Consider the following 23,872-nt stretch of genomic DNA (forward strand, 5'->3'; position numbering starts at 1 on the left):
ACCCCCTGCTCTGCAGAGCTCTCTGCTTTCACAGGGCTCTGTGAAAATAAAAGATCTTTGCTTCTCAGCCTCAGGAAATGTTTATGGGGATTACATTTTCCAGTTGGAGATTTGGAGAATGAGGTTTCTGGTGTCTGACATGATCTCAGTTGCTTGGAGCCAGGAACACCAAGGTTGTGTTTGATCCCTGTTTGGGCTGTTCCCTTTGGGGACTCAGTGATCCTTGTGGCCCCTTTCACCTCAGGACATTTTGTGATTCTCTAATCAAGGAGAAACCCAACCCCTTCCTTAACAAGGGCTCCATTTGGGTTATTGCACTGAGATGTTTCAGGCGTTTATTTCAAGGCCATGTGAGAAGCCTGTATCTTTGAAAGACACCTAATATTTAAAATCAGTGTTCTAGGAGGTCCTGAATCCTCAAGGGACAGATTAGCAAATTCAAGCTGAAATACTGCAAAATTTAAAAAAAAAATCCAGAAAGTTTTTTGTCTCCTTAAAATAACCCAGCTGTGAATCTGGAAGTATGTGGTACTAAGTGTTCTTTGTTCAGAGTTTAAAAATAATTCAGAACCCCAGGGATCTGGAAGCAGATGTCTGCTTCAGGAATCATAAGGCTCCAAAACTGGGAGTCTCTCCTTGTCAGCATACTGATTTCAGAGTTGTGTGGCACCCACCAATTCACTGGGAAAGTTTCTTTTTCCAGTGGTTAAAACTTCATTTTCAGAGATCAGGGGTGTGGTGGTGGCTTTTTAAATTTGTTCTGAGTGCTTGGGGTAATCATTGCTCCAATCTGATCCAGCATCCTCAGATATGTCACAGAATCGTAGAATGGTTTGGGTAGGAAAGCAGATACATACATATACATATATATATATATATATATATATATATATTTACAGAAGTAATCCAATCCCTATAGGACCTGCTCTTTCCATACCACTTCCTGTGGCATCTCCAAATTTCTGCTTCAGTTTTCCTGTCTCTAATTAATTTCTGTTCCTTGTTCCTTTGCCATATTTCCCCCCCAATCCTGTCACATTCAGGGACTGTACAGAAATATCTATCTGAATGGAGGAGTTGTGTTTCAAATCAATATTGCCATTTAACCCTGCATTTCCAAAATAAATTACCACTTTATTGGATTGACTACTTACTCTAAACTCTCCATTTCATGATGCTCTGGGCATGATAAGTAAACTGGTAATATGTGAGCACAAATCCGTGTTTTATCAAGGAGCATTATAGGAAGCTTTACGGTAAGGATTTTTGTTTCCTTTTCATCAACACCAGATTAATTAATACTTTCCTGTAGAGTTTTTCATCCACAGCTTTTTTCATTTGTTAACCTGCAGTTTATGTAAATACAGTTCTCTGCAGAGGAGGTTTTAAACATATAATCTTACTTCATATTCAGCATTCATATTTTGGGCTTTATTTCACTCCATGAATTCAACATTTCTTTATTTAAGAGAGAAGGCTTTGATTTTAAAAAGTATTTACCTGCTTTACTGATTAGCCATGAGAACATTTTTCTGTTTGGTTTAATATATTTGTTTAGTACAATCTTGAGGCAGGCAGAAAAACTGCTTAATTGTGTTATGTTAATTATATTCTGTGTGTTTGTTGTTTTACAAGAAGTGGATTGCTGATTCTCTATAAAATCAAAGCTTGACTCACTGATTGATAACCTGATTTTTAAAATGAGGCCTCTCAACCATGCCATATTAAAAAATTAAATCCCACAAGTTTGCATATTTTAAGAGACACTTGAGCATGTCTTTCTGATTGTGAGTGTTGAGGCTGAAACCTACTAAAGCCAGAGTAAAAAATGAAATTATTCAGTCAGTCAGAAGGTTGAGCTGCATCAGGAGCAGAAGTCAGACACGAGTGGTGAATGCATTGACAGAGGAGCTGGTAGGTAGAGGAAAAATGATCAGCCAAGTGCTGGATAAAGTCACTTGAACAGTTTTAAGTCTGTATTTTATTAACCTATGGATCACCAGTAGACTGTTGGTGATGAAGTGCAATAATGGAACAATGTCATATGTAATAGGGAAAAAAAACCCCAGAGATGTGGGACTTGAAATTAATACCTCTCCATCACAAGAACTGCTTGAGTTTTATTTATGGAGCACTTGGGGATTGTTCTTTCTGCAGGGTGAGGCTTCAGGTGTTTTTTCTTTCTTATCTATAATGCAGTGTCATACAAAAAATAATAAGGAAGAGAATATCTGACTCACGGCATCTGTATTTATCTGTGAAATAAGTGGCTGTTGCACAGATAAATGTCATATTTGATCAAACCTGTTGTAATTCTTTATCTAAGTCTTAGGTATGACTGGTTTGCTGATAGAGGACTGTCAGTTGCATAATGTCAAATCTCTGCAAAATAGTTCAGTGCCTTCCAAATGGAATTATTTTGTTATTGATTAAAAAGAAAAGGTGGGAGACCTCTATTTTGCATTTTTTAAAATGTATTTTTGGGGGTTTAAAACAATGGTTGACTGCAAAATCTTCCCCAAACCCCCTGGCTATGCTGGGAGTCTGATGTGGCATGTCAGAAACCAGGTTTGCTGTGACCTTTGAGGCTGCCCAGATCCCTCTGTGGGGAACATTTCCACCGTGTCTGGCACTGACTAATCATCTAACTGGATTGTGCTGAGCTGGATGGTGCTGCTTTCTGTTGGACAATTTATTTTGCTGCTTGACAGGCTCAAAATTTACTCTTTTGCTGAAGAACTTATTGAAAAAAATGTTGTTGCTGTGGTAATAAAACATGTCTAAATGCTTTAATACATCTTTACAGATAGTTCATATAATACAGGGATGAGAATATGCCTGCCTATATAGGGAAAATTCTGTGGTTCTTTAAGGTGCTTCCCCATTAATAACAATAATAAAAATAATAATTAAAATAATAATACTACAGCATAGAGCTGTGTTTATACTTCATGTACCTAAACTTCTGTTAAGCTCTGGTAACAGATTTTCTCTTGATGTTGTGTTCTTGCTGCAGAGTAGCCTCATTTGTTTTGCCTGACAGGAAATATGTAAAAAAAAAATAAAAATAATAGCGCAAGACCATGCTCTGTCACACTTGAAGTAGCCGTGGGAGTTGAAGGGAATGAGACTTGATAAATTAATGATGCTGAGTGCTGAAGGCAAATGGGGAAGTGATGAATGGAAGGAGAGAGGTGCCAGTCTCTGATGCTGTGATTGACAAGCCAGGCACAAAGGTAATGGCAGAAACTGTGGGCAAGGGGGAGCAGGCAGGGAATGAATTTAAAGCAAATTGGTGAATTTGGGACTAAAAGTAACAGTGGTTCATGGAGACACATTTGTTTTAACCACTTTTAAAGCCATGTTTATTTATGGTTTTAAAGTGGTTAAAGATGGAGATGGTTATCTCCCCATCTTAGGGGAGATAATATGATTTTGTAAACACTTAACACTATAATTATTTTTTATATCTTGTAGCCATGTTTCATTTTACTGCAAATTTGATTTGACTTTTCTAACGGATATTTTTTACGAAACGTCATTTTTATTTCAGCTTGAACTGATCTTATTTCTGAGCTACAATTTATTTTTTTCTTAAATAATGCATTTTTATAGATTTCTGTGCCAGATGCAGCCGGTCACGATCAGCTGTGGGATTTCTTGTGCTTTAGACTTTTGTCACCTTGCTCACAATAACCCAGGGCAGGTTGTTTAATGTTAAGTCAAAGCCTGTTGCAATGCTGGGGGAGACTCTTAAGGCACAGCAATAATAATTGGCAGAGGTGCAGGAGAAGTCTGCCTAGGCTGGGAATTGGCTTTGATTGGGCTTCGATTGCATGTCAGAGTGAGTCCACATCAAGGTGGGTCTGACTCTCACCTCGCCCCACGTGTACCCTGAGATGGGCATTGTGCTGCTCTGGGTGACAGCAGAAATGCTGAATTAGAGGGGCTTGGTGCTGCTGTTTCTGCTACCAGGTAAATTTATCTCCTTGTGATGAAGGGCTGCTAGAAATTCCTGGAGCCAGAGCATCTCCAGAGCGTGGCCTTTCCTTCCTCAGCAGCTCATTTGCAGAAAATGCTTGAGCAGCTCCCTCTCAGCAGCTCCAGCCCTGCAGTGCAGGCAGAATAATCCTCATTTGTGGGGCAGGATCCCAGTTTGTGGGATGGATGATTTGTGCCCCGTGGCTGAGCTGAGGTTTGCCCTTCCATAGCTCATGTCCCACATTATTTGTCTGGAATTAATCCCAGGGGTGGGAGCTGCAAAGTCGGGACCACTTTTGGCTTCAAAAATATGTCAGATTCCAAAGGCACCTGCAAAGGCTGAGTGTGCTGGAGCTGAAAAGTGCTTTGTCATTGTCCCTGCCACTGTTTCAAGGCATTAAAACTGCCCATAAATCTCAGAAAAGGGCAGTGGAGAGAGCTCTAACAAAAATCAAAGCAGCAATAACACTTAGGTGTGATCTTGAGGGAACAGGAATGTCCAAAATGTGGGAAAGAGGTTGAGATGCTGATTTTATCTGAATTAAAAAAAAAAAAAAAGAAGGTAAGATATCTGTACCAGGTATTGTTTTCTTTTTGCACAAGCACTCTCTGAATTTGATGGGGATGCCCTGAATCTGACTGGAAATGCAGCAGTCACATGAGGCTTGGTCCTACACCTTTGTGTGCTCTGTCCTTTCCACTTGCTGAATTTATGGATTTCCCCTGTCCCCTCTGATCAGAGATATGTCACTCCTGGATCAGAGAGACTAAAGTTTCACACCATGGTTGTAGCTCTGCTGTGCAAAACCTCTGATCCCTGTGCAGCACAGGGAATAAAATGCAGTTAAATATTGTATCTGCTTGATGCACCGCATCTTTGGTTTATTTCAACAGATGAAGCTTTTAGTGCAAACTTAAAACCCATCAATTAATTTATTTTTATAAAAACCAAAGACCCAGTGAGGAGCAATGAACAGATTTTTTCCTAAGTATTAAATTCTCAATATAAGCTGTAACAGAAGGATTTATATCAGTATTAAGCTTTGTCATGCTAATTGCATTATGTTGCCATCTAATAATTTAGATTATGCACATTGTAAAAGTATTATCTGAAACCATTTGTTGTCTCTGAAATGTGAAAGTTCATCTGGAGGGCACACATTCTGTTTCTTGGGTTTGCCTCATGTAATGGTGAGGACATGTTTTCTGAGATGAAGTGAATTTTCTTTAGGACCCCTGAAATTGTAATTTTTGGGCTGCTAATTCATTAATATTTGTTTTGTGTTTAGATTTTTCTATCTTGTACACATAGTGCAGTCAGTCATGGAAGCATTTTTCTCCCAGAAGTTTAAATTTAGTTTAATCTCCAACTAAAAAACCGCCTCCAGCTGCTTCTTGCTTGGCTGTGGGTGTCCAGACTGTTGCCAAAGTGGCCACCAGAAAAGGCAGGAGGGAGCCCTGAGTGCCACCAGTGCTGTTCCTGTGCTCCTAAGGCCCAGCACCTGACCAGTCTTAGCAAAACTGGGTTTCAAAGGTGTTTTCTTTGCTCCTCATGGCAGTTTTTTACATATTTATCATAGCAGATTTTTCTTTCAGCAGGATTAATATTATGCAATTCCATTTGTACCTGGGATTAATTTTAATAATTGTTTTGGATGCAGCCTTACAAAGGCTTAGCTGGCAGTGCTAGAAAAAGCCTCTGTTAATCTGCAGATTGGTATTACAGAGGAAGAGCAGTTTCTTTTCTTCTTCTTTTAAAAAATTACATTCCTTGCAGATGAGGAATAATGCCCTCACTCTGCTGCCATCCATGCAAGCAATTTTCGTGGGTGCCTGCTGTAATCCTGATAAACATTGCTCTGGAATACCTTTTCAGAATAGAACATAAGATCTTCCCAATTTTTTATTTCCTCTGTGGCAATATCAGCCTGCAGAGCTCCCAGCTAAAGGCTGAATCCAAGTGATAAATGATGCAACCAGCAGACAAGTGTCCAACCTCGTGCTGGCAAATTAATTACAGTTGTAATTACAGTTGTAATTGCAGGGACTCCCAGGATGTGTTTGGTGACTGAATTTTGTCAAATGAGGATGGAGCCAAAATGACACAACTTTCTCCCTTTTTAAACAGAACAAAAAACCCAATTTATTTATTTAATTAAAGCTTTTAATGCATTTTCCACTCTCTTTTGGGGTTTTTTTTGGTCTGTTGCTCGTGCATATATGTTTTCTGTATAAAACAGACCTGGTAGCACTCAAGAGGATGAACTTTAGCAGGGATGGATGACAGGCACAGCAGCATTGAGGACACCATAAATTTACACTGACTGGGAGCTCTCAGGCTGAGGAGGAAAGAGGAATGTCTGCTGAAGAGTCTTACTTGACCTGCAAAATCAAGATCTGTTACAGTCAGTGTCACAGATGAGAATTCTTGGAGAGTTTGGCTGTGGTTTTTTAGTTTATGTTCCAAATAACAAGGAAAATGAAATATTTATAAAGGTTCATGTTGCCCTAGTGTGGGTGAGCACTGCAGTGTTTTCTGCAGCCAGATCTTCATCATCAGAGGCTCCTCTGAGGGATGTTCTTACCCACAGAGTCATTTCTGAGAAATAAAAAGCAGGAATCCAAACTCACCTTCCCTTTGCTGGGAGCACTGTGCCAGCAAAACGTTTCTGTGCAGGCTTCCTTCCAAACCCCGAGCCTTCAGTGTAATCTGGGAAGCTCCTTCACCATCAGTAGCCTTGAGAAAAACACTCTCATCAAAGAAGGAGAAGGAAAAATGCTTATTCCTGAAATTCATGGCCATGGATTGGTTTTGGGATGGGCACACTTGAAATAGCTGGGGGAGGAACTTTCCATGTTACTAAATGGTTTGGTGAAGCCTTTCTATATCTCCTGTTTTTTTCCCCTTTGAAGAGGGCAGAGTTAATTGCCAGACATTAAATATTTATAGATTTCATTATAATTCATTGTAAATGCTGTGAGGACTTTTCCTGATGCTGTGAAGCAGCTCAGGCTCATCCTTGGGAGCAGCACGGTGATGGCAGCCCTGAGGAAATCCTTCTTCCAGGACTCCCTGCCCTCCTCTGATGTGATTAAACAGCCCTTATTGTCTTCAGATTTTTGATTAGAAAACCTCAAAAGGGTCAAATTCGACTCAAGGGACAGATTTGTGTCAATTCTTACTTTTAATCTGTGTGTGCCCTCAGCTGTGATCTCTGTGAAACACTTTTCTCTCTGAGAGTGGCATCAAATTTTGGGTTTAAAGCACAAACAGGGCTGCCAGATGTTGGTGGATCAGGAGCCTGTGTTAAAAGCCTGTCCTTCTTTCAGGGGTTTTACTGTGCACCATGAACTTTTTTTTCCAGTCTCAATATTGTTTTCTGAATTTTTAATTGGCTAATAAATAGCAACTGCTACATTGGCATGGAAAAATGTTATGGGCCAGACAGCTTGGCTGGGATCTCTGCCATTGTAAGGTCAGGATCTGAGTGCTAAAGCATGTCAGAGCATCTTGCACATTCACTCTTAGCTGCCTATTTATGTTTTATAGAGAGGAGTAGGATTAGTGACTTTTTACAAAGAGAAAAACTGACTTCCCTATAGAAAATATCCCAAATGTTCTAAAAATACTAATGAATCTGATGTCTATATTCCTTGGCCTGCAAAATTTCATGTGCTTGAGTTACTTTTCTGAAGAAGGGTTATTTAGACATATGGAAAAACATCTGTTCCATGCAGAAATAAATAGTGTTTGAGTGGTTATACAATGTAAAAGACCATCCAAGGACTCTGTGCCTGAGCATCTCCCATGGTGTGGTCATGGCTATGATTTATTGAGAGCAGTGATTTTCACACTGAGCTGTACACTTGGAGATAAACACTTTTGAATCAAACCCTTCAATCATTGATGGGATTTGTAGGTAGAGATCTCTCATGGAATTTTTTGTCTCTGGAGGACAAAATTCTGCCTGTGTGGTGAAATGTCTGCTTGGTTTATAGGTGGTAACATTAATATCCCTGAAAACACAGAGCTGAGATGCAGAGCAGAACAGAGACATGGGGGTTTAAATTATGCATATTTTACCCTCCCTCCTGCCTTTATTTTGGTACTTAACCAATGTATAAAATATCAGGCAAAAAAATGAATTATTCAGTGAGTAACTTTGGAGGCAATTTGCTCGGGTGTTTCAGATTCATGTCTGTCTAATAAAGTTTGTCAAAAGGAAAGCAGCAGGCCACCCCACAGGTTCTTGTGTGAGGGAGCTGTTGAGTTGTGAAATTCTGACTGATTCTGAACCAAAAATTTCTCAGATTTTTCAAAAATCACTGGTTTTGCCTTTTTCTTTTTGCTCAGTTCAGCACTGTGTACCATTGTACCAGAATAAACAGATGGGTCACTTTGTAAAGGGCAAGAAAATTTTAAAATGTATTTATTAGCTTGTGTGTGATTGAAGCATCAATGCAGGATTCCAGTGGAGCGTGTGCAGAAAAATAACAATCAGTGTGCCAGTCCTTAACTTGCAGTAGAGGTGAAGCAGAGATGCAGAGCTCTGGGGAGTGTCTCTGGGGATTCTGTGCAATTCCCTGGGACAGACCAACTTCTCCTTGGATTTCCTTCTCCCTGTGCAGGGAACACCCTCCTGCAGCACTCAGTTCCCACAAACAAAGCTGTGCAGCAGTTTGTGGGGTTATCTCCAGCTTTTGGAGTGTTGGTGTGTGTGTGGATGCTGTTGGGTAGCAATGCACCCAGACACAAAAATGTTTTTCCTTGGAGATCTCCTGGAGTGTGCAGCTGCTGCTGTGGGAGGTGGGAAGAAGAGAAGGAGCGATGTAAATAGGTGGGTAAGGGTTTAGTGAGAACAAGTAAGGTGTTCCTTTATAAATTGGTGGGTTCTTCGGCATTTTAGAGGGGAAAACGGAGGAGGAGTGGGAAATGTGAACCAGTTATTATTCAGGGCCTTGCATACAGAATCAGCTCAGAGGCAGCAGCTCGGCGAGCTGCATTCCCTGCACGCGCTCACAGCGCCGCTCCCACTGGGCTCTGGGGTTTTTTGGCAAAAAATTCCAGGATTTTGGGCTGGAATCTATCACTTGATAGTTGTAAAAACCTTCATTCAAACCACCTTAGAGAGGAGCAGCTGAGGGCGAGTTTGGCTTTATAAATAAAAGCTGGAGTTTCTTTCGGTTTTGCCATTGGCTGCGGTCAGGAAGTTTGGGGTCACAAAGGCTCTTTCTGAAGCTTTAATTTGCCAGCAGTGAACTTCATTTAGGGCTGGGATTGCTCCCTAAGGGGTGGCTGGAGCCAGGCCCATTTCCCCCAGAATTCTTGGATCAATGTTCATACAATTCCCTGTAGGAACAGCGTCCCAGCTCCAGCAGGGATTGAATTGTTTGACCCAATGCCTCTGACCTCAGGGTCACAATTTTGGCAGGGAAATGGGGCATTCCAAGTGATTTTTGTGATTTTCCTTTACCTTCTTTCATTTTCTGTTTAATGGAATGAGAGATGGATGATATAAGCTCCAGCTGAGGATAATGAGGAAAAACAAAGTTGTATCATCTCTATCATGAGCAAATTGGCCAGTAGTGAAATATTTAAGAAATGATGGTAAGTTCTTGTACTTAAACATATTGAAATATTTAAGAAGTGATGAGAAATTATTGGACAGAAATATTAATGTAGAATAGTTCTCATGCAGCCTGATGTCACACAATTAAGACTTTATCACTGCACCCAACCCCACTGCAGATCCATTGGAAAGCACAGAAACTGTAATTTGGAATTACAATCCGAATGTATATTAAATGTAAAAATATATACAATATTCCAAATTACAATCCACTGTAATTTGGAATATTGGACAATTGACCATATTTTTCCTATGGAGAAATAGCAATACTCTTCTATACAGCAGGAATATATTAAAATTACTTCTTGCTTCTGATCAGTTTAACCTGTATTTTGTAACATGTATTCAAGGTGTAAAGGGTGCTCTGTGTTGAAAAGTGTACCTGTTCAACAAATTAATTAACAAATTACAAAATTACAAAGCCAGTAAATGAGGGAGTTTAAGACATAGACAGACTGTCTCTCATTTTCTAGAATTCCTTTTGAATCCAGACCCCCTGAATTTCATCTTGATTGAAATGATTTGTACACAATAACACGATGGTGAGTTGTATCTGAGACAAACTCTCTCCCTTTCTCCTAGTCATGAATAATTTTCTAACAGGATCTTTTGTTTGTGCACTTTCTGTAATTATACTGCAGTTTCTTCATTAAAAAAGAATGAAGAAAAAATAGCCAGTAAACACCGAGTCCCTTCCGGATTTATGTGTCTTTCTAGTAATTAGGAAATTACAAATCCCTGGGAGTAGAGTCATGCAGATCTTCTTTCTCCCTTTGCCAATTCAATCAGTTCTATTCTATGCAAGAAGAACATGAACAAAAGGCAGCAATCAAAATCAGTTGATTCAATGACCACCTGTTTCTTTTAATTAAAAATAATAATTTTCTGTGAATTCCAGGAGGGGACTGAAAAATCTGCCTTTGAATCATTTTGAACTCTACTCACGTTGTGCTCTTCTGTACAATTACAGAGAAGAGACAGTTGATTGGAAAATTTTAATTTTCTTTAAAGACACTTTTTTTTCTGTTTGTGTACTTTCTTAATTCTCTTTAGAGTAGTAAAGAATAAAAGTGGTCTTATTAACACAAAGGGAAAAGAGATTTTTGTTGTCATTTTTTGCTGGGGTGTCATTTATAATCATGAAAGACTTTTCTTCTCCAGCGCTTGAGAATCATTCTTCATTTCTGAATGTCATCCCAGCCCTCGAGGCCAGGGAGGAATGGCTGGATTTTGAACTTGCTGTGCTGCAGCTGCTTCCAGGTGCTGAGGCACAGCAGGGTTTGCAAAGGCTAAATATTCTCTATTTTTGCTATTTTTGCTTAGTCTTTATTTCCCTACCCTACCAGTACCTTACACTGTTAGGGTAGAGTTGAATACAACTCTGTTTATGCTCTGAACACCTCTCAGTATGTTCAGGTTTCCCATCCTGCAGGTGTCAGTGGATTGAATGAATGAATGAATGAATTCTTTCTCCAAGTTATTCCTTCGATCTTCACGTCACTCTGATCTTCACATTCTGCCTGGAGGAAGATTCCTGGAAAGAGCCTGGGTGTAATTCCTCACCAAGGAGGAAAGCACACTCGTGCCATTCCTGTCCTCCTCCACTGCAGGAAGGAGCTCTTGGTGTGTCAGCCTGGAAAAAATTATTTGGATGCTTGGCAGGTGGATGTGGAGCTCTGGGGAGGAGAAACCCCACGAACCCAACCCTGCTGATTTCCCCACTTTGAGCCCAGTTTGGCCTCAGGAGTCTCAGATCCCAGCCAGCCTCACTCCTTCTGGGATATTTCTGTTTTAAGGCAGTAGAAGTCTGATTTTGAGGTCTGATCTTTTATTTCACTTTTCTGAAAGCAATACAACTTCTCTGCACTGCAGCTCTGAGAGGGAAAATAGGAAGCAAGCTTTAAGCATTTTTACATTCTGTATTAAAAAATTGTATGATTTAATCATTCCCAAGAGTCTCAGATTCTCTTTGCTCCCAGTCTCACTCAGCCAGGGAAGAGCAAACTGGTAACCAGTTAAACAAGGACTTTTTCCTCTTCCTTGCTTCTGAACTCTGATGACAGAAACCATATTTTAAATCCTGGAAGTTATTTCCAGTAGACGCATCTGGCTCCTTGGCTCTTGCAGCTTTAAAGTTGGAGCTGTTTTCTTAAATTAACATGCAGAGCAAATCACCAATCAGTATTTTTGTTTTCTCAGTGCAAAAATAAATAGCAAACAGATGAAGATGTCTCAGACAGGTGTGGTGAGCGGGAGCCTGGATGTTGTAGTCGCTGCTTGGAAGGTGCTGAGAAAAACTGGAGACCTCCAGAACTGAGAGGGAAATTTGCCCCTGAGGACAGCGTGGGCTGAGTGTAGGATTTGGCTCTGTACAGAGCAAACCACACTCAAATATATTCTCAAGTATGTTTTATTAACTTGGTATTCATTTGGGGAAGTTGGAGCTGTTTTAAGGGAAATATGTGCAGTGCAAATTGCAGTGGTTTCATTATCTGCTGCAGCACATCCATGCTGCTGAAGATCTTTGGAGGGCGGACTAATGAAGATGTGGGATTCAGTGGTGCTGTCACAGCAGGGAATGGTTAAAGGCTGTGTTTTAAAGGGGGGAAAACACCTGCCAGTCCTTCTGGGCTTTTCCCTTGGTAAAGAGGAACAGTGAGCTCCAGTCTCTTGTAACCATTTGTGAGTTGTTTTGCATATATGGACTATATTGTCACCCCTGTTTTCAGTAGAAACACAAACATGCCACAATTTGTGCTACTGACATTCAGGAATTACTTTTTTCTTTTGTCCAAGTGAAGTAGTTTGAAAATGTTAAGCTTCTTTTTCTTGCACGCCTTTAAAATTAGTAACTACATATATATTTATATATATATGAAATTTTGACTGGGGATGAAGAATAATCTTGTGGTTCTGTTATGGAAATGCAATATGGAAATTTGGGTACATTTGCATTTCTTTACACAAAATTATTCTTTGTTATAGTAGGCCCTGATACAACCTGAGGACCTCACAACTCATCTGCAGAACTCCTTTAAGGCTTTTTTGTAATGAAAAATATTATTCTCTGTTTCTCTGAAAATGTTTTTACACACTTGCATTTTTGCATTTTCTGCTTCTTCATGATCACAAAAATAGCTGTTCAGGTAGGCAAAAAAATCCTTTCACCATCCATAGGCAATTTTTAATAAGTTAATCTCATCTCCTGCATAACACCTTGTTAACATTTATGTGTTGGCATTGTGACTAAAAATGGTTCTTTTTCCTCACACCTCAATTACCAGCCCAGGCTCTGGCACTGACAGGTCACAGAGTCACAGAATGGTTTGGCTTGGAGGGGACCTTAAAGCCCATCCAGTGCCACCCCAAATGTTGATCATAATGAGATACAAAAATAGATACAGCCAACATCCAGCTCACAGGAATAAAATACCACATCACAAAGATCCTGGGCTTGTCCCCCACTGCTGCTGTAGCCTCACTTTTCTGGTCCCAGCTCTCCTGTACTCACAAGTCACCAAGTCTGTCCCCTGCATATCAAGGACCTGGACCAGTCCCATTAAATTCATAGCACAGAATCGTAGAACTGAGTGAGAAGAGACCTTAAAGCCCATCCAGTGCCACCCCTGCCATGGCAGGGCCACTTCCACTGTCCCAGGCTGCTCCAAGCCCCAGTGTCCAGCCTGGCCTGGGACATTCCAGGGATCCAGGGGCAGCCACAGCTGATCTGGGCACCCTGTGCCAGGGCCTGCCCACCCTCACAGCCAGGAATTCCCAATTCCCAGTATCCCATCCATCCCTGCCTTCTGGCAGTGGGAGCCATTCCCTGTGTGCTGTCCCTCCATCCCTGTCCCCAGTCCCTCTCCAGCTCTCCTGGAGCCCCTGGAAGGGCTCTGAGGTTTCCCTGGATCCTTCTCCTCTCCGGGTGAGCATCCCCAGCTCTCCCAGCCCTGGGATCATCCTGGAGCCTCCTCTGGGCTCTCCCCAGCAGCTCCAGCTCCTCCCTGTGCTGGGGCAGCTCTGCAGGTGAGCTCTCACCTGAGGGGCAGAGCCCCCTCCCTGCTGCCCATGCTGGGGTCAGCCCAGGGCAGGGTGGGTCCTTGGCCCTGCTGACACAGTTATTGGCACAGCCAAGCTGCATCCCATGAAAAGAGCTCCCAAGTAATAAAAAAATCTGATATAAAACCTCCAGTGCTGCACCATCGCACAGAGTGGGGTTTGTCTGTTTTCAAATTAAAGGCAATGTGGTGATTTAATGCCTGCAGAATTACAGCAGGCTCAGTGTTGCTATCAGGGGGAATAAAATCCTGCTCAGAAGGGAGCTTTTAGGCAGAACTGTGAGCTGCAATGCTCCTGAGCTGTGTAAGGCACAGTGTGACATGTGCTGCTGGTTAACCATGCACTTTCAATTATTGCACACCCCCGCCTCAGAGGCACAGAAAGCGCGGAATGATTCCTCACAGGGGGGTGCTTTCCACTGCTGTTCAATAAAGGAAATGGGCTCATTTGTGCTAAACAAAGGGAGAAGGCAGGGATGGTGGCAGGATGGATCTCAGGCCAGTAGATGGATGGAAAAATGCGTGGGCTTTGGGGAGATGCCTCTGTGTTCTTCTGCTTCCCTCTGCTGGAGTGTGGCAGGATTCCTGGCTGAACCCTCTGAGCTCTCTGGACAAGTCATTTCTGCAAACTCATTATTTGTTTTGTTTCTGCTCCACTGTTGGGTTTTTCAGTTGTTCCACCTGGTGCCAGTGTGTGCAACCCTCCCTCTGTAATCACATCTCAGCTTTAAGACTGATGGATAATATTCTGATTTTTGCAGAGCTGTGTGGGATGTAGATGCCTGGTTCATCTTTATAGGGATGAACACCCATGTGTGTCACTGCAGGCTCTGAAACCCCAGTCTATTAGAAAGCGTACAAATGCAGGGTTAATTTTTGCCAGTTCAAAGGTTTTTCAAAGAAAAATATCCAAATGTCTGTGGTGTCAATTGCCCAGAAGTTTTTATCCCATTTAATTAACTCTATTGCATTGTACTTGCAAAAATGAAGGACTGAAGAGTTCACTTTTTTAGCAGGAAAGTAACACAAAGTTTAATGGAGCACATCATCCATCACTGCTGAACAAGTCCTTCCCCATTGCTTTCCCAATGCCACTTTCCCCCCTCAGAACTTTGATGGATTTTGGAAGCAGAAATAGGTTTTCCCTTCAGAGCTTCACAATTAATCTGTGCCAAGTTTAATGCAAAGTTCAATTCTCTTGCAAATAGCAGCCATTATTTGGCAGTTCATCTGTCAGATCCTGGCTTGGCTCCCTGTGTTTACTACAAAATGGGGCTGCCAGCTCTGCTTTGGGAATTATTGAAAGTTTACATTGATGAAAATGAGATTTTTGAAGAAAATTTACAGGAGATTTCCTTTAGCTCTATAGTTTGCCTTTAGCCAAAGAAATGGTAAGGACAACATGATTTCCTCTATGATGCACATAAGTTCATTAATGCATATTTAATACTGGGAAGTATGAACCTGTATTAACAACTGAAAAAATAATTGCTGTTAATAGAAGTAATTACAGCTGGCAATGTAGTAATTATTATTAATATGATTGCTTGTAATTAAATATGAGGTATAGATTCAAGGGTAGTTCTGAGTGCATGAGAAATCCTTGTAAATATGGAAATAAAATGAAAAATTCTGTCATCTGTGATGGGTAGATAGTGATCTCTTGGCTTTCTCTAAATGGTCTTGGACTTGCTTCCTAAATAACAGTACTTTCTGGACTTTAAGTTACCAAAAAAAAAAAAAAACAAAAAAACCATGGGATTGAAGCAGAAAATAGGATAAAACACTGACGAGGAGTGTACTCTCTTATGTGGCAGGCTTTAAATGTTTTTTAGGACATTCTATTAAAGGGACCTTTAAAGAGAGATTTCCTACAAAGTTTCCAGTTCAGGAGTAGTTTTGGTTCTATTTTCCATTGTCCTCTTCTTGTTATGAAGGACTTTGTGTGTGGATATAGAATAATAATATCTAATAATAGTCAGAACATTTTGCTTCTCCTTAAAAAATCCAATTCATATCAAGATTGTTGATTTGAAAGGGCCCACAGAGGAATTTTCTAATAAGGAGAGAAAACGAAGATTCAGTGTAGAAAGAAAACACTGATTCAAATTTTATACATTGTGTCCTGCAGGGCCAACTCCAAAGTTTGATCCAGTTTGATTGATTTATTTGTTAATGTGGCTGGTTTTTGTTGTTTTCTAAGAATGCTTTTCCTGGGGTTTTGTAGCCACACAGAGCTTTGTAGTCAGGCACTGAACAGCAGCCCAGCCCTGTGCTGGTTCTCAGTGAGTGCAGAACATTGTCCTTACATGTCACAACATTTGTAAGCCACACACACCCCTGCTTAACTTAATTACAGGCACATTCCATTGCTTGCAATGAAATAATTTGGCAGTGTTCCATAATTTCAGTATAATATGCAGGTTCAATGTATTTAGTAGACATTGACTGCAATAATTTCCCATAGCTTGGAATGAAGTTATTTGGTAGTGTTACATAATTTCAGTCTAATACACAGGTTCAATGTATTTAGTAGACATTGAATGTAATAATTTCCTTCCCCTCTATGCCATTACTTTATACTCATAAATAGCACTTGTGCCAGATGTCAAACACAACTTTAAACCTCTGTTTATTCAATGTAATTCTTAGGAACTGTGCCTTTTGTCCTTCTCAGCCACAGATGTCTTACCAGAGTCATGTTTAAGTGTAGATATTTATAAGGCATCAAGTCCCCTTCTGTCATCTAAACAAACCAATTTAGGGAAGAATTAACTTCCCAACTGTGGTTTAAATTGTTTGGAAGGCACACAGTCAGTGAGCCACCAGAGAGCCCTTCTGCACAGCCACGTTCCCATGACCCTGAGCCACCAGGCCTGTTGCTGAGCCTTTAATAAATAATGAAACAGATGTTCTCTGGAGCCCTGGCTGTCACTCCACTGAGGTTCGCTGTGTTTACAAAATAAATACAGTTGGTAGCAGTTTGTGTCTCAGGCTGTTACAACGAGCAGAATTATTTAAATAGTTTCAATTTCCATTTGTAATGTAAATTCTTTATGTGTTATCCTGGGTGTTCTGTGATTCCTTCCATACAGTGACAAGTGGTTATAGATTCACTGCAAAACTCAGAATCAGTAGCAAATGAATTCCACATGAAGAATGCCAGCAAAACACTAAAAACCTTCACAAAGGACAATATGGCAAAATAGTAAAATTTGAAGGCAAAGTTTTGCCTTCTCATAGCCATATTTTTGTGAGAATTACTAATCAAAGCTCCCAAATTTCTTCAGAAAGCACTTATACTAGAGAGAGTTCATTTTGAGGAAAGAGTCAGCAGGTTTTCCCTTTTGACTGACATGCTGGGCTTCCCTTTTGATTTTTTGGAAAGCTTTGAGAGGCAGGTAAATTTTAAAAATCAGTATATTTATAAGTCAATTAAACAGTTCTTAATACAAAGGTACAATACAAAGTGTGGACAGAAAAGAAACATTTCAATTAGTTGTTTTGCAGCTGTGTTTCCACTGAGGGTGTTTCAGACCTGGCGTTTCTGATTTCCAAAGTCTTTCTGAAAAGAGATTAGCAAGGATGGATTTCAAGCCCCAGTGTGGTTTTTAATGAAGAGTCCCTGATCCCCCCAGTTTGTGCCCTAGGCTGTGCAGGGATGGTTCTGACTGAAATGGAGCTGGAGCAGCAGGGAGGGCTCATAAAGGATTTGAGGATTTAAAGGGGTGTGCACAGGACAGGGCCATCCCCTCGTTGGCTCTGGCATTGCACATCTGGAGCTCTGCAATGAGCCTGGCATGGGTGAATATATGGAAGATGTGGTTTCTTCCTCTGAAATAAATGTTCCTGGTTTTCCAGAGGGGACCCTTACTCCTACAGAAACAGCACATGTCCTTGGATGTTCAAGTGTTTAAGTGATTTGGGTGTATTCCCTTTTGCTGGGCCTAAATTAGGAAACATTTCCAAGCTGCTGATGGCCTTAAAATGTCCTCACTCTTTTAAGTTTCTCTGCTCAAAAATCAGCTGAGAACAGCAATCTCTGTAAAATATTTACCGTGTGCCAAGTTAGAATTCGTTCCTTCATTCACAACAATAGAGATTATAAAGTTGCAGCATGTCAAGATGATCCCATCTGTAAAATCCTGATTTTACAGTCATTGGACTGTGTTCCAGATTAGCCCATCAACAGTTTCTTCCCAGTTCTCCTGCTGTATTTTGTGTCACATTTCAGAGCAGTGACAATAACACTCTGTAATTAGTCTGTGAGTCTTCAGCCACAGATTGAACACTGCCATTAAACTTTATGTATGTGAGCAGTCAGTAAATGAATTTTAATGTCCATAAATCATGGGAACAAGCCTGAGCTGACACATTTTTTCTTACAGCACCATAAAAAGGAGAATTAGGAACTGAGGCAATGTGCCTGTGCCAATGCAGGTACCACTGAGGACAAGCCAGACACTGAAGCGTATTTTCCTGCAGCATAATTTGCATAGCTGGAAAGCTTTTGGTATTTGAAGTAATAAATTAAAGGTGTGTCAGTTTATCTTTCAGGACTCAGCATCTGTGTTTGTTTTCCCTGCAGGATCCCAGAAGCAAGCACAAGTTCAAGATCCACACCTATGGGAGCCCCACCTTCTGTGACCACTGTGGGTCCCTGCTCTACGGGCTCCTGCACCAGGGCATGAAATGTGACAGTGAGTGAAGTTTCCTTCTGCTGCTCTAGAAAGGGAGTGGAAGCCCTGGATAACAGCTCCTTACTTCATTTCTCTGGAAAATACAATTTCAAATGTCAGCTATTTATAGTGCTGGTATATTTCAAGTGGATATTTCAGGACTATAATAACTTAGTAATTAAAATCACCTCTTCTGCTGAGAACATGGTGTACTCAGTTTGATGTGGCTGAAGAGCCTTTGTCATGGCAATTTTGAGAAAGCCTCTCTTTGGACTGTCTGAGTGAATACACTCTCAAAGACTGGAATTTCAGTTCAGTTTGTAGTCAAGCTCTGGTGTTCTCCTTGTGTTTAATTTGTCTTGGAAGACTCCCACTATCAAAACCTAATAATCAATTAAACCTGCCTTCCTTCATTGCTGATGTGAATGTTCTGCTTTTTTAGTCATTTTTAGCTTCTCATGGGTGTCTGAACCATTTTTTGTCCACAGCCTGTGACATGAACGTTCACAAGCAATGTGTGATAAACGTCCCAAGCCTCTGTGGCATGGACCACACAGAGAAGAGAGGAAGGATTTATCTGAAGGCTGAAGTCACTGGTGACAAACTGGAAGTTACAGGTAAACTGCTCATTTTGGAGTCTTTCAGGTTTTACAAATGTGTGATACACACTGTGAGTTTGTGTACCTTGGTCAGATCTTTGTGCAGTAATGGAAAATTCTCTGATGGAGAATTTCCTTCCAGAAGCGGGAGGATTTCATCCAGCAGGGCTTTGGATTAAGAAACTCTATGAAGTTGTGTTCATAAAAATAAATCTCTAGAAACAGCTTTAAAAACTTGGAAATTTTAGTTAGAAAATCGCTGTATTGTCAGTTTTCCTTGTCAGAAGAGCCCAGCAGGATGAGTTGCTGCTCAGGAAGTTCCCCATCATCTTCAGAGCATGAGAGATACACTGAACCTCCATCAGCTGAGGAGTTGTTTCCTGTATTTGAGAGTATTGAATAAACAAAGGCAACTGGGATTCAATCCCAAATACTACTCCCAGTGAGTTTTAAAATAAAAAGAGATAGTTCTCACATTCTGTAAGTTTAAGGTTACCAAGATGGAGAGGAGGCGGAGTAAAGAAGGATGCAAGGAGAGGGTGGCAGTTCCTTTCCTTGGAAGCATTTCTCTGGGATTTGGGAATAACCTGTGGCTGTGCACACCCAGATGTGCACACCCACACCCCCACAGACCCATCCCAAGCCTGGAATTCCAGAACACACTCCATGAAGCCAGAACAGAGCACAGAGCTTTTATTGCTGCCAAATGGAACTGAATTCGGGGCCAAAGTCACAGCAGGACAAAGTTGGAGGTTTCTTAGAACCTCTCCTTTGCATAGAGAAAATCAGACCATCACTGAATTTTCACAGCTTCCAGCCCCAGCAAACTCCCCTGCTGACATTATTCCTCCATGGCTTTGTTCTCTCTAAATCCAAATACCTCCATGTTCTCCTGTCAAAGCCTGTAAAACGCATTGAAAGGGAGAAGTTTGATAAAATTTAGTTAGAAAGGATCAGAATAGATCCCAAGTGATGCTTAATTGTGGCTTAACTTTTCAAAGAGCTTCCTGTCAACGTGGGAGGGGGAAATTTGTCCAAGGTACTGTCATTAGCAGAAGGTGGTTTCACTTAGTAATGAGGCGTTTCAGAGATGGTGATGCAGCTTCTAAAAGTAATTGTACCATGAGAGGGAATTAATTTAAAAATCATCCAAGTGACAAAATTCAATATTTGCTTTATTCTGGGCCACTTTGCAGCAAGGCTCTTAAATATGGCTTAAACTTTCTGCAATAATGCACATAATTTGACAAATAACATGTGCTTATTTCCTGATGATTCAGTTGGTTTTTAATCCTTTTAGGGACAAAAACGTTTATCACAAGTCATTGTGGAAGCAAGGCAGTGTAAAGTGATTATTCAAACAAGGATTCTTTACGTTCACAGTTTTATTTGAAAAGGTCTTGTCTGAGAGGTGAACGTGGTAAAATTGTAACAGATATTTTACAGGTTTTCTCCACAGGCTCTTTTAGGTGTGAGTGTACTTGGCAAAACCATTTCTATTGTGTTTATAAATAAAACATTTCCATTCCCCAATTAAATAGGTTTCTGGTTTAACAAGAAGAATGTTTATTATAACTTTGTTATGTATAAAACAATTGCAGTGCTGTTGTTGTGGGTAAGGCTTGTCAGCACTTCCAAAAATGACAATTGTCCTGAAAGCAAGCTGCTTTTTTTTTTAAATATAAAAAATATCATATGGGCTGGGCCAAAATGACATTTTTTGGTGCCTTTTGTGTGTGTTTAACTGAAAAGGAAATTAGTAATTGCCAGTTCATGGACATACTACAAAATGCAAAAATATTCTCCTAGAATGCCATTGCTTCTAAAATACTTACTGACAAAACCTTTGTAAGAATTTGCAGTTCTCAGTGCTCCCAAGCACAACATCACTGCCTTTAGCTTTGGGAAAGGAGGTGAATGAAATGTCCAGGAGGTTTATGAACAGCAGGAAAAATAATCAATGATTGACTTTTTGGTTTGAGCCTTTCTCTGCGTCTGTTTCAGAGGAATTGCTCTGTAGGTGTTGAACTCCTCCAGCTGAATTCCTCAATATCCCTGCTCTGCGTCCTGTCTGGGTTGTTAATTAGTTCCTGCTGGTTCCTTCCCAGCCAGCCTTGATTGAGTGCAAAACATTTCCAACATTTGTGCTGCTGAAGGGGAGCTGCCACTGGTTTTGGTGCAGATCCATGGGCATCCCAAGTGTGCCAGCCCCACCAGGGCACAGCTGCAGGGTGGCATCCTGTTTGGATCTAATCTCATCTATTATTCATCTGTGGTTCATCTGGCACATCCCAATTTCTCTTTTCTGCCTGCTTCTCTGAAGGTGCCTTTTGTTTCCAGTGCACACACACAGAGTGTTTTCCTGAGAACATGCTGGAAATTGGGCTGGGTTTTAATTCCCACTGAATTCTAGGAAGGAGCTGCCCAGTGGCTCCCTCAGATTATTCACAATCTCCAGCTTGGCAGGTTCTGAATGGAATTAATTGTGGGAATAATTCAGTCCTGTGTATAAACACATTTAATTCCAATTAGTGAAGTCAGATCTTCAACCCAGGTGCATCAGTGTGGGCACCCAGGTTTTACTGTGGGAGCTGCAGGGACTCTGCAGCACCTCTTCCCAAAGGAGCTGGAATTTTGGATTGATACCCTCAGATATCAACTGATACCAGAGATTGATTGATATCCTCTGCTATAACCTCACCATCTTCTCCAGGGCTGCTCAATCTGCCCCATTCAATGCTCATTTGTGCTGTAATTCTGAAACATCAGTGCTTTGTTTTCAATGGTTGAGTTACTTGCTTGAGAGTTGAGTTGAATATTAATAATTTATGGCACTTGCAACACAGAAATGTGGTAGTTTTCTTTTTATAGAAACACTCTTGCATATTTCTGAAATCTCTGAGTTCGTGACCCTTTCACAGGTTGGATTGACGTGGGGGGTTTGCACTTAAGCATAGTAAAGTGCTTTTTGCTATTCTTAATCTCTGCTTTTTACACTGAATTTTCTTCCTCCTGATGTGTGCTAAAAGTTTTTTCACTCTTACATTTACTCCTTGACCCATCTTATCATTTAGGGCTCTTCTGAGTGAGCTCGTAGGTGGTTGAATCACAGTTCTGATTTTTTTAACTTTATTTTTTGAATTATTTTTATAGTGAAAGAACAATAACCTTTGGGAGAAAAATAACCCCATCTGGTGCACTGATATATAAAATGCTGCCATGATATTGAGACTTGAAACTGTGACCTCTAGGGCCTGGAAGTTGGATGTGACAGCAGCTGACAGGGAGGATCTGCCCTCCTGACACTCATTTACAGACAGAATAGTGGTGAATCTGTAATTAAAACACATACAGGCACAGCCCAGAATTTCCAAGGGGCTTTTAACTGTATTTTCCTAAGCTGTCAGAAAATCTGGTTTTATTTTTCAGTGGTGCTGCTGTTGTTTAAGAGCAGAGGAGAGCTGTGAGTGATGCCTGCAGAGGTTGGGAGCACACAGCAGGTTCTGCAGCAATGATCTCCCCAGGAGCTCTGGGCTCCCCACTGGACATTTCCCAGGTTTTTTAGGAATATTTTTTATGAATGAGCCATCTCCTGGCACTGCATGTTAATGTCCTGTCATGCAGCTGGGGCAGGAGCCTGCACCCAGGCAGGCTGGGGACACAAACTGCAGAGTTCTGGCTCATTTCAAGATTCTCATCAAAACTGCTTCCTTAAAAGACCCCACTGTGCACACTGTGATAATTTTATTTTGATTTTCTAGGTCAGTGGTGGTGTCTGTCTTTGTTAGCATTCATTTCATAGTATCTGCAGCTGATTTTAAAAGGGAACATAAATGAATATTCTGGCTGTTTGACCTGCTTTTAGTACCAAATCCCAAATAATTGTTTCCATGTGGGAGACATTTTAAACATCTCAAAAAACATGAATCTCATGGTTTGCTTCACTAATATCTTCTTTCTGACATTCCCAGAATCTGCAGGGTTGCTGCAGTCATTACAGGGAAAGCTGTGCCTTCAGCAATGCCAGCCCTGGTGACAGCTAAAAGCTTCCTTCCCACTTCAGTCATTAAATTCACTTTACCATGAAGAAACAGGCAATGCAAGGTGTTTAAAAAAAACATTAATTTTTCAGAATGGCCATCTGCATGCATCCAAAAATATTAACTAGATCCTATATATTTATATAAGATAAGAATTAGAAATGTAACAGCCTGAAGCCTTTTCCAGATTATTTGATCCATCTTGTGGTAAGATTTTTGTTTCATTAAGCAGCTGTCCTACCCAGAAGTGCTTATATTTTAAAATGGTATTTTTTGTAAAGGTAATCTCCATTAAAACTAAAATAGAATTGTTTCTAAGAGATTTCCTGGTGAGCTTGAGCCTGGAGAACCTATTGCAGACAGAAGAAATTGGGAAGAAGTATTAGAGATGATGGCACATTTTTTGTTAGTAGGAGAGAATATCACAATAAATACAGAGGAATCAAGTCTTGTGCAACATTGGTTCATTTTTCTTTTTGTTCTGGACAAGGATATTGTTCAGCTGTTCCTTGTACATCACCTGTACAGTGCAAATGTTCATTCTGCTGCCATTTCTCAGGGCTCAGGCACTGGGCTTGGGAGGGATATGAAAAGAAATCTTCCCTAGTTATGGAATAGAGAAAAGTCTCATCTCTGAAAGCCTTTTAGTGATGAGAAGCAGAGACTGAAAATTGCCTGGAAAGCAGGATTTGTTTCAGTCAGTTGTACCTGTGAGTCACAAGCACAGAAAGGAAGAGTTCAGTGAGTTTAAAATCTCCTAAAAAATCTTCAGTGAAAGCTGTGCTTTGGAGGCAGCTTTGGGTTTTGCATGCAAAGAATATAAATTCAAAAATGAGAAGAAAGACTGTTTTCAGTATTAGGAAATGTTTTAAACTGTGATTGAGG

The 23,872-nt window shown here is 40.7% G+C and overlaps 1 protein-coding gene across 2 annotated transcripts in view; it reads left to right on the forward strand.

The window, feature by feature from the left end:
• The window catches only part of PRKCA (protein kinase C alpha), a 144,105-nt gene that overhangs the window by 75,775 nt on the left and 44,458 nt on the right, over positions 1–23,872 (forward strand). For both annotated transcript variants that reach the window (XM_059485595.1, XM_059485596.1), the window contains exons 4-5: positions 18,258–18,369; positions 18,837–18,965. In XM_059485595.1, the coding sequence (XP_059341578.1) occupies positions 18,258–18,369; positions 18,837–18,965 (241 nt within the window). The remainder of the gene's footprint in view (positions 1–18,257; positions 18,370–18,836; positions 18,966–23,872) is intronic.

Source organism: Ammospiza nelsoni, chromosome 19 (assembly GCF_027579445.1).
Source record: "Ammospiza nelsoni isolate bAmmNel1 chromosome 19, bAmmNel1.pri, whole genome shotgun sequence".
NCBI lineage: Eukaryota > Metazoa > Chordata > Aves > Passeriformes > Passerellidae > Ammospiza > Ammospiza nelsoni.